The 19428-nt window shown below is 40.9% G+C and overlaps 1 protein-coding gene across 6 annotated transcripts in view; it reads right to left on the bottom strand.

The window, feature by feature from the left end:
* MIA3 (MIA SH3 domain ER export factor 3) overlaps positions 1-4083 on the bottom strand; it is a 55771-nt gene extending 51688 nt beyond the window's left edge. For 4 of the 6 annotated variants that reach the window (XM_043923755.1, XM_043923754.1, XM_043923756.1 and 1 more), the window contains exons 1-2: positions 3912-4082; positions 905-1038 (exon numbers count right to left, since the gene is read on the bottom strand). In XM_043923755.1, the coding sequence (XP_043779690.1) occupies positions 905-1038; positions 3912-4044 (267 nt within the window). In that variant the 5' untranslated portion in view covers positions 4045-4082. Of the gene's footprint in view, positions 1-904; positions 1039-3911 lie in introns of all 6 variants that reach the window. The other 2 variants (XM_043923753.1, XM_043923757.1) reach the window with 2 other exon arrangements.
* Positions 4084-19428: the final 15345 nt, after the last annotated feature.

Raw genomic sequence — 19428 nt, 5'->3', positions numbered from 1 at the left:
CAAAGAGCAGGAAAAGGATGCCCCAGCAGTTGCAAGCAAAACAAGCAAACAGGAAGGCACGCAGCAAAAATGACATTTTGCTTTTTTAACAAGAACAGCACACATGATTAGGTATGCTAACAGTTTAGAAAATAATTCTTTTAAAAAAATCAACTCTTAACAGGAATGCCTAAAACACTACTTTGCCCATATTTTACAGGATTAAGTCTGATGTTCACGAATCCTTCCTTTTTGAAACAATGAAGTTAAGAAGTTTCAAAGTGAAGTTTCAGGTTTCACTATTGTAACTACCAGTTTGTTTTCTGCATTTGTGAGACTGCTTCTGTTTTGTTATATTCATTTGTCTTACTTTTTAGCTTCCACTTATAAGTGATAATGTACAGTATTTGTCTTTGCCATATTTCACTAACATGACACTCTCCAATCCACCCATGTTGCAAATAGCAAGACTGCAGTCTTTTTATGAATGAATAATACTCTATTGCAACTCAATGGACATGAGTTTGAGTAAATTCTGGGAGTTGGCGATGGACAGGGAAGCCTGGCGAGCTGCAGTCCATGGGGTTGCAGAGTCGGACACGACTGATGGACTGAACTGAACTGAATACTCTACTGTGTGTGTAGCAAATACTCCTTATTTGCTACATATGGAGCACTCGTGGCTGGTACGGTGGAGAACTTGACTCTGAGGAGCAGCAGCTAGAAGCAGTTCACTTCTGTTGGAGACCCTCTTCTGCACTAGGCCTGAAGCCAGCAGGGGACACACAACGAGCCCCTTTTCCACAGTCAAGCAGAGGGGACAAGTTAACTCCATCAAAGACCCCCAGAAACTGCGGCTACTTAAATCTACGGTGCTAAACAAGTCAATAAAAAGGCAGAAAATTATGTCAAATTTTTTACTTACACTTCCAGCCCAAACTTCAGGCGATCCCCCTGCCAGTTTATAGTAGACATATACAGAGTCACCTTTTTTAAAATTCACAAAACGACAATCCGGGCCTGTAAAATCTTCTAGAGCTTCACCCCGGTACATTAACACTGTATAGAAAGAGAGGGGGAAAAAAGCGGGTATCAGGATTCAACTTTCAAATACTGATTTATCAGGAAACATAACAATCCACTGTAAATAACAATCAAGCTTCTCCAGTACTCTCTGAAACCAATCACCCTCAACTCATATGCTCAGAGCACCGATAGGGCTGTATCGTTATACATTACACATTCCCCTGCAAGTAGCCAGGAGAGAGGTAAACTTGCCCTGTTTTTCTCTATGGATAATGCAAACAAAGAGCAATGCGTCCACTGCCACACATGGCTGGTCTCGAGTGAAACTCTTGGTTCCCTCTCTAACCATCCAGTTTTCAGTCTTTGCTGCTTCATAATTATAAAAAGCTTCATTTTGCAGTTGGGTAAATTCAAGCACAGATGCAACTAGTGTAAGCATGACTACATGCAGTGGTAATAGGTAACTGGGGAGAGCACCTAAGAAGCCCCAGGAGGTCAATTAACTTGAACTAACCACTAAAAGGCTCTATCTTTAAGTGGCTATAACTGCTACTGTGCAACAGTAAACACCGTCCATTTCACTTGCAGTCAAGTTGTTCTGTCAGTATCTGGATAAATTAATGGGAAAGGATATCATACCCAATTATGGATCCAATCACATAAGATAATATTTTCTGAAAGCATATAATGTTGAATATATCCAACATTAAGGAGGTTTATTTATTTCTATAAACAAAATCAAAAGTGGGCAAACAGGTTTTGTCTCTATAAGCAAAATCACACATGGGAGAACAAGCAAAACCATGAGAACGGTCCAGTAGTTACCTTCAGTCTTAAGATGCAGGACTTTAAACTATATTCGATCTAGAAATTGGTAGAAGTGGTATTTTTCCTTTTGGTGGCCAAATACACAGCTTCTTGTCAAATGAAATGGACAACAAATGCAATTAAATAGCAGAGAGAAGGAAGGATGAAACGGAAATAACACTTGTTCTAAAAGCCAACTGGCAATAAGCACCTTAAGATGTATCTTCACACACATATTTGAGGGACAAACACGGATTTAAAGGGGGTTATTTGGATTTTGAAGCTGATTATTTTAATACATGTCAGCATCCTAATTCAGATATAATTAAGTGAGAGGCAAAGCTGAAGGTGATGGACAATTCTTAAATTGATAGGCTGGGGATCCTATCAGAATCAGAAATAGGAAGATCACTGCAGCGGGATAATAATAAATCAGATGAGGACATAATGCACGCTGTGGGGCAGTTATCTGAAAAGCACAGAGGACAGCTAACATGGACACACCTTACTAAACAAACACTTTATGCAACACAACACGGGACCAGACCCTGCTCTAGCTGCTGGCTATCGCCTCCGGCTACATTTGTTGGACACACGCCATTCTTCCAGTTATGTGGAAGGCCAACACCCAAGGGCCCTTCTAACACCATGTCTCCGTACTGAGCAAGTATCAGGGATGTTATAATTTTCCAGATGACTGGTTTTGAGGTACCCAGGCAGGATAGTGTTTGAAAGCAAAGCATAGCCAACACTGGCCATATCCAACACTGCTTGCTAATAACCTGGACTTACTCTGAGAAAACTGCAGGAGAAATTCATGGAAGTTGCTCCACTTTTGTAGCGTTTATTTACATCAGTCTTAGGGTTACCTCTAGGAATGGCTTAAACAGATCCAAGCAGCCTCCTTTCTTTCCCCTAATGATGTGGCAGTGCTACGGTTCTTCCGATTGTGAAATCTGTTTTTGAATAACACTGATTTCAATCTAAACAGCTAAACTGTAGGCTTTGGCCTCAGAAGGAACGCTTTTCTATATACACTGATTACAACACACGAACAACCTTGTGTGAAATGGTTGTCAGTAAGTTACAAGGTTATTTGAGACCACAACGACGACAGGGGGCCAAGGCAAACACACAGGAAGAGAGCCCAACAATGTAACTGACCAAGGCTCAAGCTGGCTGGATTTATAAAACCCCTGGTGTATTTATTATTTTCACTTTAACAATCTTCTTCAAATTCACCTCAGTCTGGGGATCTCTGCCCTTCTCACTACCCCCAGCCCTCCCCGAATTCGCGGTCAGGGAGCAATTCCGCTTCCTGCGCACTGGAGACAACTGGTACCAGGTGGCCGATGCAGAGTCTCGGCCTCTTTCGAGAGACACATTTTGGCCTTCCCGGTGCCCTCCCTGCCGGGCTATTTGCGGGAGCCTTCCAAGCACAAAAATGACAGGACTGAGGCAGAGCCGGGGAGGAGACCTAGGAACACACCGCATGCCTGGACTCCGGGCTCGTCCCAAACCTCGACTCCAATCCCTGTAGAAAAGGCGGTCCGAGCCCCGAATCTGACTGAAGCAGAGGGGCGAAGGGGCTGCGCCAGGGAGGCTTTTCCGAGCCCTAGCATCCTGCGGCAGGGAAGACGCCCACCGAGTCCCTGGCGCATCCGCCCCCGGACTGCACCCAGCGAGGACCCGGCGACGGAGGCAGGAAAGCGCTCGCAGGCAGCGTGCGGAGCCCGGGGCGCGCGACGCGCAACCCCATCTCCCCTCGGAGCCGGGGCGGGCCGGGGGAGGGGACGTTGTGAGCGGCCCCCGGGAAAACCGGGGGGCCACCTCCGAACCCCCCACCCCATCCCCCGCCTCCGTCCGCGAAGGAAAAATGAAAAGCTGGCAACAAGTGGGAGGCAGAGACCCCCACGCCGAGGCCAGCTGGCCCCGGCGCCCGGAGAGCCGGAGGGGACAGACTCAGGAACCCGGAGGTCGCCCTCCCCCCGACCCGGCGCTCCGCCCTCCCGGCCTGCGCCCCCCGGGTCGGCTTGCCGGGCGGCCGAGCTCCCGCCCCCGCGATGCCCCGGCGCCGCCGCCGCCCTCCCGGCACTCACTGCTGCATTCTTCGTCGGCGCAGAGTTTGAGCTGCGAGAAGCGCCGGCCGGGGTCCTGCTCCGGCTGGCCGGGCACCCGCCAGGGCGGCCCGAGCAGGAGCAGCCAGAAGAGCAGCCCCGGCGCCGCAGCCATGTTGTGGTCACCTCGCGGAGCCGGTGACGCGGAGGACGCGGCCGGGGCGGGCGCCGGCGGGCGGGGCGCGGGGCGGGGCGGGGCGCGCGGCGGCGGGAGGGGCGGCGCCCGCCGGCCTGTGAGTCCGCGGCGGACACGTCAGCGCGGCCTCGGGCCGGGGACCGCGGGGGTCCCGGAGGAGGAGGAGGAGGACGCGCGCTCCCACCTCCTTGCCTAGGCCTCCTCGTCGGGTGGCTGCCTTGGCAACCGGGACTCTCTCTTCCTCCTCGTCCAATCGCGTGCCTTTGCCTAGGTCCCTGCGTCGTCGACCCTCCGCGAGACTCCATTCCTCACTCACTTTGCTCTTCCACCTTGCATCCCCCACCCCGCGCCATCCCAACAGCAGGTCTTCTGTGACCCCTTTCTTGCAGCTTCCGATTTCTGGTCCTTCCCTAACTGGCTCATCCTCACCTCCCCTTCTTGGTTTGGTACTTCCTTTTCCTAACTACCAAATCCCACCCACGATTTTCCACTGCTAGTCCCCAGTTCGAGATTCCCTCTTCTGACTCCCAGGAGTTTGGGGGGGCATCCCCATTCCGTGATCTCCTTATAGGAAAAGGAGAGGTCAGCAGAATGATGGATCGGTGGTGTACATTAGAGCCGGTGGCCTGCTTGGCCTTTTTCTGCACCCCTCGTCCCCTAGCCCTGGGGGATGGAGGTGGGCAATGGGTCCCCATGCTGAGATCTTCAGATTCTGGGGGTTTTATCCATAAGAAACTGAAAGTGTTAGTTGCTCAGTCGTGTCCGACTCTCTTTGATCCCATAAAATGTAACCCGCCAGCCTCCTCTGTCCAAAAAGGATACTGTCAAGGCAAGAATGCTGGAGTACGTAGCCATTCCCTTCTCCAGGGGATCTTCCCCACTGAGGGATGCAACCAGGGTCTTCTACATTGCAGGCAGATTCTTTACCGTCTGAGCCAGCTGAGCAGCTCTTATCCATAAGGGGAGAATAATTTAATTCAATGCCAATATGTTGAAATTCCATTTTATGCTACCATTTTAGGCCAGACACTGGACAAAACACTAGGGTGGTGAAGGCAAACATGTAGATCAACAGACAAGATATCAGGCCTTTGTCTAAAGAAGCCCACAATTTAGGGGAAACTAACATCAAAACGACAATGAGAAAAAGTTGTTAGGAAGGAAAAGCTAGTTAATAGCGGCTTACATTTATTGAGTGTTTTCTTTATGTCCAGGTGGTATTCTAAAGTCCTCATATGTATCAATTTGTTTAATCTTCACAACAATAGTAGGTCCTATTACTATCTTCATTTTCAAGATGAAGACATTGCCTTTGTCTGTGACCAGGGGCTTCTCTCTATAGTCTCTGCCAAGGCTAATCATCAACCCCAAATGCCAATCAAACCCATTAATTAGTTTCCCAAACTGATTGGATTCCTTAAAAGCAAGAGGAAAGAATGTCATCCATCTATGCAAACCATAATGTTGAATAAGGAAAAAGACGAGAAAGAGTTCACAGTTGTTTATCTACAGGGACCATGAGATGTCCCACTGGTCCAGTGTCGTTCCCATGCTGTCAGGAGAGAATATACAACAGATTAGGTGACTGTGGAAATAGTATTGCCATTAGGAGTTCTTCATTTCTTTTCTACCATGTGTTTCTTTGCTTTAGAATCTTAGGTTTGTTTATTAGGCATCCCCAACTTAATATGCTGAAAACTAAACTTCTTATTTTCCCTCTCAAGCCATGTTCCTTTCAATATTCCCTATCTCAACAACTAGTCATTTAATTCTATTTTCTAGATGTTCAAGTCAAAAACTTACAAACTATTCTGACTCCTCTTTGTCTCATACCCCAAGTCCAATCCATCAGATAATCCTGGGCATCCTTTATTTAAATTACTTTATTGAGGTATAGACAGATAGGTAGAGATTTACTCAATTGTGTCCAACTCTTTGCAACCCCACAGACTGTAACCTGCCAGGCTCCTCTGTCCATGGAATTCTGTAGCCAAGAATACTGGACTGGGTTGCCATTCCCTTCTCCAGAAGATCTTCCTGACCCATGAATAGAACCTGGGTCTCCTGCATTGTAGGCAGATTCTTTGCCATCTGAGCCACCAGGGAAATCTGTTTGAGATATAATTGACATATAGTAAATTGCACATATGTAAAGTGTACAATTGGGGCTTGCCATGTAGCACTAGTGGTAAAGAACCTGCCTGCCAATGCAGGAGACATAAGAGACTCTGGTTCAATCCCTGGGTCAGGAAGAACCCCTGGAGGAGGGCATGGCAACTTACTCCAGTATTATTGCCTGGAGAATCCCATGGACAGAGGAGCCTGGTAAGCTATATGTAAGTCCATGGGGTTGCAAAGAATTTGAAGTGATTGAAGCAACTTAGCATGCACACGCACACAGACTCTACAACTGGATAAGTTTTGACATGTATACACTCATGAGACTACCACTGCAATCTAGGTAATGAACATATCCATCCCCCTGAAGAGTCCTCATGCTCCTTTGCCATCCCTCCCTCCCCTCTTGTGCCTGTCTCCAAAAAACCCTGTATTACTCTGTCAGGACTGTTTAACAGTAGGATTCCTGTGTGCTGTTTCCTATCTGTCTTGAGCCCTCTGTTTCTTATCAGTCCCTCTCAGGGGCGAGAGGAGCTGGCAAGCCGCTCCCAGGACTGAGATCATAGAGATGGGATGCTTGCATAGGATTTCCTTCATTAGCTTTTCCATTTGGTGAAAAGGATTATTTATGACCCTCTTTTGATATGGATTGCCTTTTGGCCTTATGGCCTCTATTGCTCCTTGTTTCCTTGGTAACTTGTAAAGTCAGGTCTTTTGATCTTTATCTGAAGAAGCTACCTTGTCATACGGTATATATACTCTTACAGAATTCAATAAAGCACCCTTGCTCCACCAGAGACTTGGGTCCCCGTGTCCTTCTTTCTCTCTCTCTCTTTCTGTATTTCTGGTTGATTCCCTGGAGCGTAAAGGCCGGCTGCATAACCCAGGGAATATTAGCCTCTTGCCTTCTTTCACTTTCTTATCGTTGACTCCGGACCACCAGGTTCCAGTCCATTAAAGGACCCCAACATTCCTCTAGATTGATTTGTAGTTTTTAGAATTTGATATAGATGGGATCATACATTATGTATTTTTTTTTTGTCTGACTTCTTTCACTCAGCATAAGCATTTGAAATATGCCCAGAATCTGACCACCTCCTATGTTAACACTACAGGCCAAGCCACCATCATCTCTCACCTGAAAGAAGCCTCCTTACTCTTCTCCCTGCTTCTGCCCTGCCTTCCCAAAGTCTGTTGTCTCAGTAGCAGTCAGAGCAATCATTTGATGAGATAGATGTGGTCATGTCTCTCCTCTGCTCAGAATCTTCCTCTGGCTTTCCACCTCCAAGTACAACACAGTGACTCTATTATTGTTTGCACTGCCTTCTTTGATCTGACCCTGCTCATCCCTTTTACCCCCACTTCCTAGCACTTTCTCCTGGCTCTGTTAGTTTCACTCAAACACACCAAGCCCACTCATACACAGAAGCATGTGCACTTGCAATTTTCCCTCCACCTGGAACAGTTCCCCTGAACAGTCTGCTGGGTAACTGGTTCCCTCACTTCATCAAGGGTCTGTATCAATAGCACATCTCGTTAGAGATGCCTTCCCTGACCACCCTACGTAAATAAGAGCTCCCTCCTTATTATTAGCATGATTATCTAATCCATCTTACTGCTTTATTTTTCTTCAGAGCAGCTACCACCTGCTTTATATTTGTTTACCTATTTGACTGCCCCCCTACCCCAAATATAAGCTTCATGGAAGAAAGGAATTTGTCTGTTTTGTTCATTGTGTAACATAAGTCCCAAGGAAAATGTCTGGAATATATGAGGTACTCAACCAATGATTTGATGAGTTCATAATTCCTCACATATTATAAATATGCTACACTATTTACCTACATGGAGCTTCCATATATAAATATGGAATATTTATATATGAAGGGAATATGCCATGAGAGCAAGGCATCTCTGTCTTCCCTTCAGCAACGTCCTCAACACTAGAAACAAACTTGGAACATATTTACTGTTGATTGAGGACATATTTGTTGTGGAGGCAGTGAATGAAATTGTACTGTACTCTCTTCCTGTATCCTACCAGAATATTAAAGCAGATAAAGAGATCATTTTAACTTCTGTTATTTCTATTTAGAGTGGTATTAATAACAATTCATTGGTGGGAAAAGCAAAATTTCAAAATGATCTAATTAAATATTACTTCATTAACAATTATTTTGACTGATTTTCACATGTGCTTTTATATGAAGAGTAAGAGTGCTCAGTTACTGAAGAACTGACTGCTTACTTTGTAGATTTTCTACAGATTTGATATCTGCATTATTTTTTTTACTATTATTATTACCTTAAAAAGATACTAACAGTCTTGGTGGGTAATCAGAAAAAAAAAATTCTCTGCTGACCACAGTGAGAGGGGTAGTGGTAGTTCTTCCTGCCTGCATATATATAACTATGGTGGATGAATCAGCATTCATTTTTACTCATAGCATTTAAACACTGATGCTTGACATAAACTCTCATCCCAAGTGTATTATTTGTTAACACTTCAGATGGAATTTTCACTAAGTAAAGGCTGAGTAACAGTCAAAAAATAAATGTGGTGACTTCCTCGGTAGTCCACTGGTTAAGAATCCACCTGCCAGGCTAGAGATGCAAGTATGAATTTGGTTGGGGAACTAAGAGCCCACGTACCCTGGAACAACTGAGCCCATGTGCTGCAACTGCTGAGCCCACGTGCCTCAGAGCCTATACGCCACAACTAGATAGTCCCCATGTTCTGCAAGGAAAGATCCCAAGTGATGCAACTAAGACCTGATGGAGCCAATTAAATATTTAATAAATAAACAAATGTGCCTAGTTTGGTGGGGGTTTGGCATAAAATATAAGGTATGGAGGGTCCCTGACCTTAAGAGAACTTGCAATCTGATTGAGAAAACTAGACAAGTACATCTGAAACAAACATAAGACAGCATAATATCACATATCACTATAAACCTCCCATGGTGCCTAACACTGGGAAGTTTACAGTGGAGGAACATCCAGAAGACCTAACACTGAAGTTATAAGAAATAACCCAGCCTATTCCCAATGATGAAACCACTCAGAGTGGAGAGAATGGGATAAAACATTTCTTAAAGACTATGGCTACCAGTCTAGATGGAGTAACAGGGACTAGATTCCCCTCCCTCTGTGCTTCAGTTAAATATCTAGAAAACTAGCAAAAATATATGAAACGATCACTTTTAGGCATTGGACAACAAACAGTACAGGATAGTGATCCCTAAAGTAAGTGGAACAAATGAAAAGAGTGACATGATTATCCCAACTTACTCCTCAGATAAAGTTTCCAGGCCACAACCAGAGAAGGGGAAACTCAAACAAGTGATCTCCTTGAGCTGAAGAGACAGATTTGAAAGTTAGGGGAGGCAAACACAGCTGGAATGCATTAGAGAAAAGTACAGGAGAGAAGAGAACAGCATGGAGAAAACAGAATTTTGCAGAGAGAGCTCAAGAGGTCTGTAGAATGTCCTCTCAAGTCTTCAACTGGCCAATGACGAGGAACTGCATATGAGGAACTACCTTAGGCCAGGGAAGAATCACCAGAGAGGACAGGAAGAACAATTACCGGAGTAGAGAATAGTTTGTATTTTCACTAGCCAGAGTGGAAAACCTATAATTCAGTGCATCAGGTAGATCACTCAGTAAAGAGGAATCGGCCTAAGATCTAAAGCTACTCTTATTCTACCTAACAAGGCTTGAAAACAAGTCTTGAAAAGATCAAAATGAAAAAAAAAAAAAAAGATCAAAATGTTTCCAAGTAAATTAACTGCATTTCAGAACAGAGCTCAAGATTATTTAAAATAGTAAAAAATATGTCGCACTTAACAAGGTAAATTCACAATATCTGGAATACAATAAAAATTACGAAGCATGTAAAGAAGTAGGAAAATACAACCCATAGGGGAAAGAAAAATCAACTGATAGGAATGTTCCAAAATAACACAGATGATACAATAATTACACAAGAATATTGATGCAGTTATATTTCATATATTTCAAGATTATGTAGAAAAGCATAACATAGATTATATAAAAATGATTCAAATCAAGCTTAGGTGAATAAATCAATGGCTGAAAAGAAAATACACTGGACAGGATTGACAGCATACTAGACGTCACAGAAGAAAATATTAGTGAATTGGAAGACATAGCTATATAAACTCTCCAAAATGAAACAAAAAAGACTGAAAGAAATGAACAGAGTATCAGTGCAGGCATTTCAGTCAGCTGAAAATATGTGTAACTGGAGTCCTTGAAGGAGGTAGGAAACAAAAAATGTTTCAAGAAATAATGAATGAAAGCATTCCAAATACAATGAAAACTCACAGATCTAAGAAGCTCAACAAACCCAAACTTAAGAAATGTGAGTAAAATGACATGAATGCACATCAAATTGCTTAAAACCAGTGGAAATGAAAAATACTCATTAAGAGAAAAAACAGATACACTATATACATGGTGATGGTGATTTCGTTGCCAAGTCTGACTCTTGTGACCCCATAGACTGTAGCCCACCAGGCTCCTCTGTCCATGGGATTTTCCAGGCAAGAATACTGGAGTGGGTTGCCATTTCCTTCTCCCAAAGATAAATTTCTCCTTGGGAATATGCAATCCAGAAAATGGAAGATCAATATATCTAAAGTGCTGGTGGAAAATATGGCAGTCTGGAGTTTTACATCAAGTAAAAATATTTTTCAAAGATAAGCTGAAGTCTTTTCAACACATGGCGCAGGGATAAACTGGGTATATATAAGCAAATGAATGAAATTGAACCCTATCTTGTTCTTGCTGTTCAGTTGCTAAGTTGTTTCTGACTTTTTGTGACCCCGTGAACTGTAGCACGCCAGGCTTCTCTGTCCTTTACTATCTCTTGGAGTTTGCTCAAACTCATGTCCATTGAGTCAGTGATGCTATCTAACCACTCATCCTCTGCCGCCCTCTTCTCCTGCTCTCAATCTTTCCCAGCATCAGAGTCTTTTCAAGTGAGTCAGCTGTTTGCATCAGGCAGTCCAGGTATTGGAGCTTCAGCTTCAGCATCAGTCCTTACAATGAATACTCAGTGTTGATTTCCTTTAGGATTGGCTGGTTTGATCTCCATGCTGTCCAGGGGATTCTCTAGAGTCATCTTCAGCACCACAATTTGAAAGCATCAATTCTTTGGTACTCAGCCCTCTTTACAGTCCAACTTTCATATCTGTACATGACTACCAGAAAAACCACAGCTTTGACTATACGGACGTTTGTCAGCAAGCCATATACAAAAATTAACTCAAAATAAATCATAGTCCTAAATGTAAGATCTAGAAGTATAAAAATCTTTAAAAATATATATAAGGAGAAATCTTAGAGTAGGCAATGATGTCTTAGGTACAACACTAAAAGCATAAGCAACAAATTAAAAATAGATCAACTGGACTTCATCAAATTTAAAACCTCTGTCCTTCAGAGGATCTAATCAAAATAATGAAAATACAGCCACACAGAGGGGTAGAAAATATTTGCCATTCATATATCTGATAAGGGACTTAGATCTAGAATATACAGGGAACACTTTAATAATAAAATGACAAATACCTAGTTAAAAATGGGTAAATAATTTGAATAGACATTACTCCAAAGTAAATATACAATGGTCAATAACTAGGTGAAAAGATGCTTAACATGGCTAGCCATTAGGAAAATGGTAATCAAAACTACAATGAGCTATCACTTCATATCCACTAAGAAGACTAATAAAAGAAACATAATAACAAGTGTTGGCAAGGATGTAGACAAATAGAACTCTCATGCATTGCTAGTAGAAATGCAAAATGGTACAGCTCCTTTGGAAAACAGTATCTCAGTTCCTCCAGAGTTTAAACATAGAGTTGCCAATTAACCCAGAAATTCCAATTTTAGGTGTATAACCAAGAGTAATGAAAACATGTATCTATACAAAATCTTGTACACAAATATTCATAGCATCATTATTCATAATTGCCAAAAATGGAAACAACTCAAACGTTCACCCAACTAATGAATTGGTAAATAACATCCTGTATATCAATACATTGACAAAAAGAAAAAAATGGAAAAAATAAAGTACTGATACATACCACAACAGAAATGACCCTTGAAAACATTATGTTAAGTGATAAAAATCTAGCTACAAAAGACTACATATTGTATGGTTACATTTACATGAAAAGTCCAGAACACACAAATCTATAGGGACAGAAAGTAGATTACTGGTTGCCTAGGGCTGGCAGAGATGGGGTAGTTGAGGAAGGGGATTTCATTTTGGGGGTGGTGATAATGTTCTAAAATTGACTGTGGTCATGCACAACTCTGTGATTTTACTAAAAATGATTAAATTGCTCACTTCAAATGGGTGAGTGTACACTTACATGATTTATATGTCAATGACATTATTACAAAACAATATGATTCCCATGCCAAAATGCAAATTTCTAAATATGTAAAACAAAACAAAAAGATGGTGAAATATATTTTCAGACACACAAAAGCTAAAAGAATTCATCAGTACCATATCTACACTGCAAGAAATATTGAAGTCTTTCCGTAGAAAGAAAATGTTAGATGAAAATCTGTGGTGGTTCAGTTGCTAAGTTGTGTCCAACTCTTGCGAACCCATGGACTATAGCTCTCCAGGCTCCTCAGTCCATGGGATTCTCCAGGCAAGAATACTGGAATGGATTGCCATTTCCTTCTCGAGGGGATCTTCCCAATCCAGGAGTAGAACCCGGGTCTCCTGCATTGCAGGCAGATTCTTTACCGACTGAGCTATGAGGAAAGCCCTTAGATGAAAACCTGAATCTGCACAAAAAATTAAGGATACAAGAAATGTATGTGTGCATGCTCAGTCATGTTTGACTCTTTACGATCCATGGACTATAGCCTGCCAAGCTCCTCTGTCCATGGACTTTATCCTGGCAAGGATACTGTAGTGTTTTGCCATTTCCTCCTCCAGGGGATAATGCTGACCCAGGGATCAAACTCGCATCTCCTGTATCTCTTGCACTATAGGCAGATTCTTTATTCCTGAGCCTCCAGGGAAGCTCCCTATAAGATATGTACATATGTGGGCAAATGTAAAATATATTTGTTTAAAATAAACAAACTATAAAATAATTTTTCTTAGTTCAAAAAATCTCTGTAAAAGGTAATTAACCATTTAAAGTAAAAATAGTAACGCAATAGTGTGATGTTTATACATATGTACAAGTAAAATGGATGACCACGAGCATATAAAAGCAAGAGAGGTAAAATGGAAGTATACTGTTGTAAAGACCTAAAACTATAAGAGAAGTGATAAAATATCATATGGAGGTATACCATAATAAGTTAAAGATGAATATTATGAACTTTATAACAACAGCAGCTTCCCTGGGAGCTCAGCAAGAATCCACATGCAATGTATGAGGTCCCAGTTCGATTCCTGGGTTGGGAAGATCCCCTGGAGAAAGAAAGGCTGCCTACGCCAGTATTCTTGGGCTTCCCTGGTGACTCAGATGGTAAAGAATCCACCTGCAATGTGGGAGACCTGGGTTCGATCCCCAGGTCGGGAAGATCCCCCGGAGGAGGGCATGGCAACCCACTCCAGTATTCTTGCCTGGAGAATCCTCATGGACAGAGGAGACTGGTGAGCTACAATCCATGGGGACACAAAGAGCTGGACATGACTGAGTGACTAAACACATTATCAACTTTATAACAATAATAATAATAGCAACAAAACCACAAAGAGGTATAAGTAAGCCAACAAAAGAGATGACAGATTCTCAGTTAATCCAATGGGAGACAGGAAAAGAGAAAAGGAGAACAAAGAACAGAAAAGAACAGAAGAGACAGAATGCAAATATCAAGACCATAGATTTAAATCTAATCATTGATAATCACATTAAATATAAATAATCTAAACATGCCTATCAAAAAATACAGATTTTCAAATTTAATTTTAAAAAAGCAAGACTCAACTATATGCTTGTTATAAGAAAACACACTTTAAGGAGAGGGCACAAATAGGTTCAATGTAAAAAAAAAAAAAAAGATGAATCAAGCTAACACTAATCTAAAGGAAGCTGGAGTAGCCACACTATTATCAGACAAAGCAGATTTCACAGCAGAGAATATTACCAGGCGTAAAGGAAGTTGCTTAATACTTTTAAAGAAGCTAACTCATCAAGAGGATATAATAATCTTAATTGCTTATCTTAATAAGAAAACTTCAAAATACATAAAGCAAAATCAGAATTTATAGGAGAACTGCACAAATCTACAATTATTTTTGGAGATTTCAGAGGTCCTCTCTCCCTCCATGATAGAATAATTAGAAAGTCAGTAAAGATATAGAAGACTTATCCAATACCATCAGTTTAGTTGACCTGACTGATATCTATCTATGGGGGCTAAAACACTACCCCAAAACAGCAGAATATACATTTCTTCTTCAAGTGTTTGTGGAATTTTTACCATGATATTGTGGGCCAGGAACAATACACTTGAAAAAATTTGAAACATACAAAATATGTTTGTTGATCACATGGAATTGAAGTATCAAAATACAGAAATTAAAGTATAGAAATCAATAGCAAAAAGTCGCCAAATTCTGGAAGATAAATAACAAACTTTAACAAGGAAAATAACAAGCTTTTAAATAACTCGGAGTAAAAGAAAAAAATCTAATAGAAAATTAGAAAGTATTTCATAGTGAACAAAATTGAAACCACAATGTATCAAAATTGGTGAAATGTTACTAAAATACTGCTTAGAGAGAAACTTATATCCTTAAATATTTATGTTAGAAAACCAGAAAGGTCTCATACCCATAACTTCACCTTCTACCTTAAGAAACTTGAAAAAGAAAAGCAAATTAAAGCCCAAGTAAGCATAAGAAAGGCACTAATAAAGATAAAATCAGAAATCAATAAAGTAACAAAAAGAAAATAGAGAAAATCAATGAAACAAAAGCTGACTCTGAGAATTCCAATAAAACTTAGAAACCTCTAGTCAGATTGATCTGAAAAAATAAAGAAATGACACCAACTGCCACTATCAGAAATGACACAGAAGATATAACTATAGATCCTACAGACATTAGAAGAATATCAAGGGAATACTATCAACAACTTTATGCCAATAAATGATAAAACTATGATAAAATGCATGAAGTCTTTGAAAAACACAGAGTACCAAAGCTCACTTTAAAAAAAGATAATCTGAGCAACCCTGTATTTATTTATTAGAGAAATTAATTGGTATTCTTGCCTGGAGAATCCATGGCCAGAGGAGCCTGGAGGGCTGCAGTCCATGGGGCCACAGTCAGACACAACTGAAATGACTGAGCACACACACGAGGAAAAATGCTTTCCAACAAAGAAAACTCCATACCCATATAGCTTCACTAGTGATTTCCACCAAAAATTAAAGAGAAAAGTAATATCAACTGTATACTACAAACTTCTCCAGGAAACTGAAGTGTGAAATACGTTCAAACCCATTCTACATAATTTATCATATTAATATCAAAAAAAGCAATATGATCATCTCAATAGATACCAAAAATATTTGATGAAATCTTATATCCATTCTTGATAAAAATTCTTAGCACCTTGGAAATACTGGTGTTCCTTAGAGATATTGTGGGTTTGGTTCCAAACAGTGGCAATAAGCAAATATCACAAAGAAGCAAGTCACACATACACAAGTTTTATTGGTTTTCCAGTGTGTGTACAGGTTATGTTTATACTATACTGTAGTCTATTAAGTGTGCAATAGCATCATGTCTAAAAAATGTATGTTACTTTAAAAAGGCTTTACTGATTAAAAACAATAACCATCTTATGAGCCTTCAATGAGTCATCATAATAATAGCAAAGATGAACCGCGTGAACTGCAGCACGCCAGGCCTCCCTGTCCATCACCAACTCCCGAAGTCTACCCAAACCCATGTCCACTGTGTCGGTGATGCCATCTATCCATCCAACAATCTCATCCTCTGCCATCCCCTTCTCCTCCTGCCTTCAATCTTTCCTAACATCAAGGTCTTTTCAAATGAGTCAGCTCTTTGCATCAGGAGGCCAAAGTATTGGAGTTTCAGCTTCAACATCAGTCCTTCCAATGAACACCCAGGACTGATCTCCTTTAGGATGGACTGGTTGGATTTCCTTGCAGTCCAAGGGACTCTCAAGAGTCTTATCCGACACCATAGTTCAAAAGCATCAATTCTTCGGTGTTCAGCTTTCTTTATAGTCCAACTCTCACATCCATGCATGACCACTGGTAAAACCATAGCCTTGACTAGACGGACGTTTGTTGGCAAAGTAATGTCTCTGCTTTTTAAAAATATGTTGTCTAGGTTGGTCATAATTTTCCTTCCAAGGAATAACTGTTTTTTAATTTCATGGCTGCAATCACCATCTGCAGTGATTTTGGAGCCCAGAAAAATAAAGTCAGCCACTGTTTCCACTGTTTCCCCATCTATTTCCCATGAAGTGATGGGACCAGATGCCATGATCTTTGTTTTCTGAAAGTTGAGCTTTAAGTCAACATTTTCACTCTCCTCTTTCACTTTCATCAAGAGGCTCTTTAGTGCTTCTTCACTTTCTGCCATAAAAGTGGTGTCATCTGCATATCTGAGGTTATTGATATTTCTCCCAGCAATCTTGATTCCAGCTTGTGCTTCCTCCAGCCCAGCATTTCTCATGATGTACTCTGTATAGAAGTTAAATAAGCAGGGTGACAATATACAGCTCTGATGTACTCCTTTTCCTATTTGGAACCAGTCTGTTGTTCCATGTCCAGTTCTAACCATTGCTTCCTCACCCGCATACAGGTTTCTCAAGAGGCAGGTCAGGTGGTCTGGTATTCCCATCTCCTTCAGAATTTTCCATAGTTTATTGTGATTCACACAGTCAAAGGCTTTGGCATAGTCAATAAGGCAGAAATAGATGTTTTTATGGAACTCTCTTGCTTTTTCGATGATCCTATAAGCAGACCACATAGGTCCACAGGACAGAATATTCTAGAAATAAACCCACACATATAGAGGCAATTGATTTTCAACAAACATGGCAGGGTAGTTCAGTGGAAAAATGTTAATCTTTATAATAAATGGCACTGGAACAATTGAATAGCCATTGGTTAAAAAAACAAATCAAACTCAACCCTTACTACATACCATATACAAAAACTGATTGGAAATACATCACTGAACCTAAATGTAAGAACAACTTCTTGAAGAGACTATAGGAGAAAATGTTTGCGACCTTGGGTTTATTAAGACTAAAAAAATGCACACAAAACCCATAAACTCTAAAATAAATAAATTAATACAGGCTTTAGAAAAATAAAAACATTTGCTCTCACTTCATTTAATACATTCTCAGTTATTAAAATGGAAAGGTAAACCACAGACTGGGAGAAAATATTTGCAAAGCATGTATCATGTATTCAACAGAAGACTTGTATCTAGAATATATAAATATTATAACATTAATAAGAATAAAAAAACCCAATTTGAAAAAAGTAGGTCAAAGGTTTGAACAGATACCTTACTAAAGAAGATACAAATGTGGCAAATATGTATAAGAAAAGATACTCAACATCACCAGTCATTGTGCTCAGTAGCCAGTTTCAGTTGCGTCTAAGCCTGCAGGTTCCTGTGTCCATGGAATTTTCCAGGCATGAATACTGGAAGAGGTTGTCATTTCCTTCTCTGGGCTATCATCCCGACCCAAGAATCGAACCTGCAGCTCCTGCATTGGTAGGCAGATTCCTTACCAACTACACCACCTGGGAAGCCCCATTAGTCATTACAGTGAAGTGAAGTCACTCAGTCGTGCTAGACTCTTTGCCATCCTATGGACTGTAGCCTACCATGCTCTCCGCCCATGGGATTTTCCAGGCAAGAGTACTGGAGTGGGTTGCCATTTCCTTCTCCAGAGGATCTTCCCGACCCAGGGATCGAACCTGGGTTTCCTGCATTGTAGGTGGACGCTTTACCGTCTGAACCACCAGGGAAGAGTCTCATTAGTCATTAGGGAAGTGCAAATTAAAACCATAATGAGATATTACTGCACATTCACTAGATAGCTAAAATTAAAAAGACTGATCATAACAAATGCTGCCAAGGATGAGGATAATTGGATCTCTCATTACATTGCTGGTTCTAATTTAAAACGATTCAACTCCTTTGGAAAACAGTTTGGCAGTTTCTTTAAAAATTATGCCTATCATACAAATGCAGTATTTCCACTCCTGGGTATTCACTCCTGGGTATATGTATAGACATATACATCCACACCAGACTTGTTCACAAATGTTCATGGTGGCTTCACTGGTAACAGTGAAAACAAAAACAAACAAAAACCCAGCTGTCCTTTCACAGGTAAACAGATGTTAAAGTTTGGAATATTGCTCAGCAATAATAAGGAACTATAGATACTAGCACCAACAAAGAGATTCTGAGTGAAATAACCCCAATCCAAAAAATAACACACATTGTAAAACTGCATTTATATAAAATTCTAGACAATTCAGACTAACCTATAATGACAGTGGTTGCTTGGTGCTAGAGCAGGGAGGGTAGGGATGGGAATAAAGCAGCATAGGAGAAAAAAGGACAGTGATGAGATCTAATCTACTGGATTGAAATGATGCTATTAAAAAGTAGTGGGATTGACATATACACACCTCTATACATAAAATAGAAAAGTAATAAGGACATACTGTATAGCACAGGAAACTCCACTCAATACTCTGTAATGGTCTAAGTGAGAAAAGAATCTAAAGAAGAGTGGATGTATGTATATGTATTACTGAATCATTTTGCTGTATATCTGAAACTAACACAGCATTTTAAATCAGCTATACTTCAATAAAAAATTTTAAAACAAGAGTAGTGGGAGATAATCTGGGTGGTGAGGGTAAATCAGATTATTAAAGATTATTAATCAAGCATAATAATTTAGATTTAGAGTGAAAACAGAAAGCTATCAGACTTTAAGTAAATGGGTCATACAACTGAAATGGAATTTAAGCAGTATCCTGTTTGAAAGCCAAAGAGAATTGAAGATTTGCATTGGAAACGGCCAGTAGAGTTAAATTATTTTCCTACAATTGAAAAGCCACGTCAAAGTCCTGTCAAAGGGTATATTCTACTGGGAGTGAGTCATATACAAGGCAAGGTCTTCTATCAGCATGTACTATTTGTCTAGTCCTGAC

This window comes from Cervus elaphus, chromosome 14 (assembly GCF_910594005.1).
Source record: "Cervus elaphus chromosome 14, mCerEla1.1, whole genome shotgun sequence".
NCBI classification, from domain to species: domain Eukaryota; kingdom Metazoa; phylum Chordata; class Mammalia; order Artiodactyla; family Cervidae; genus Cervus; species Cervus elaphus.
The sequence above is the reverse complement of the archived record's forward strand: the minus strand, read 5'-3'. Positions and strand labels throughout refer to the sequence as shown.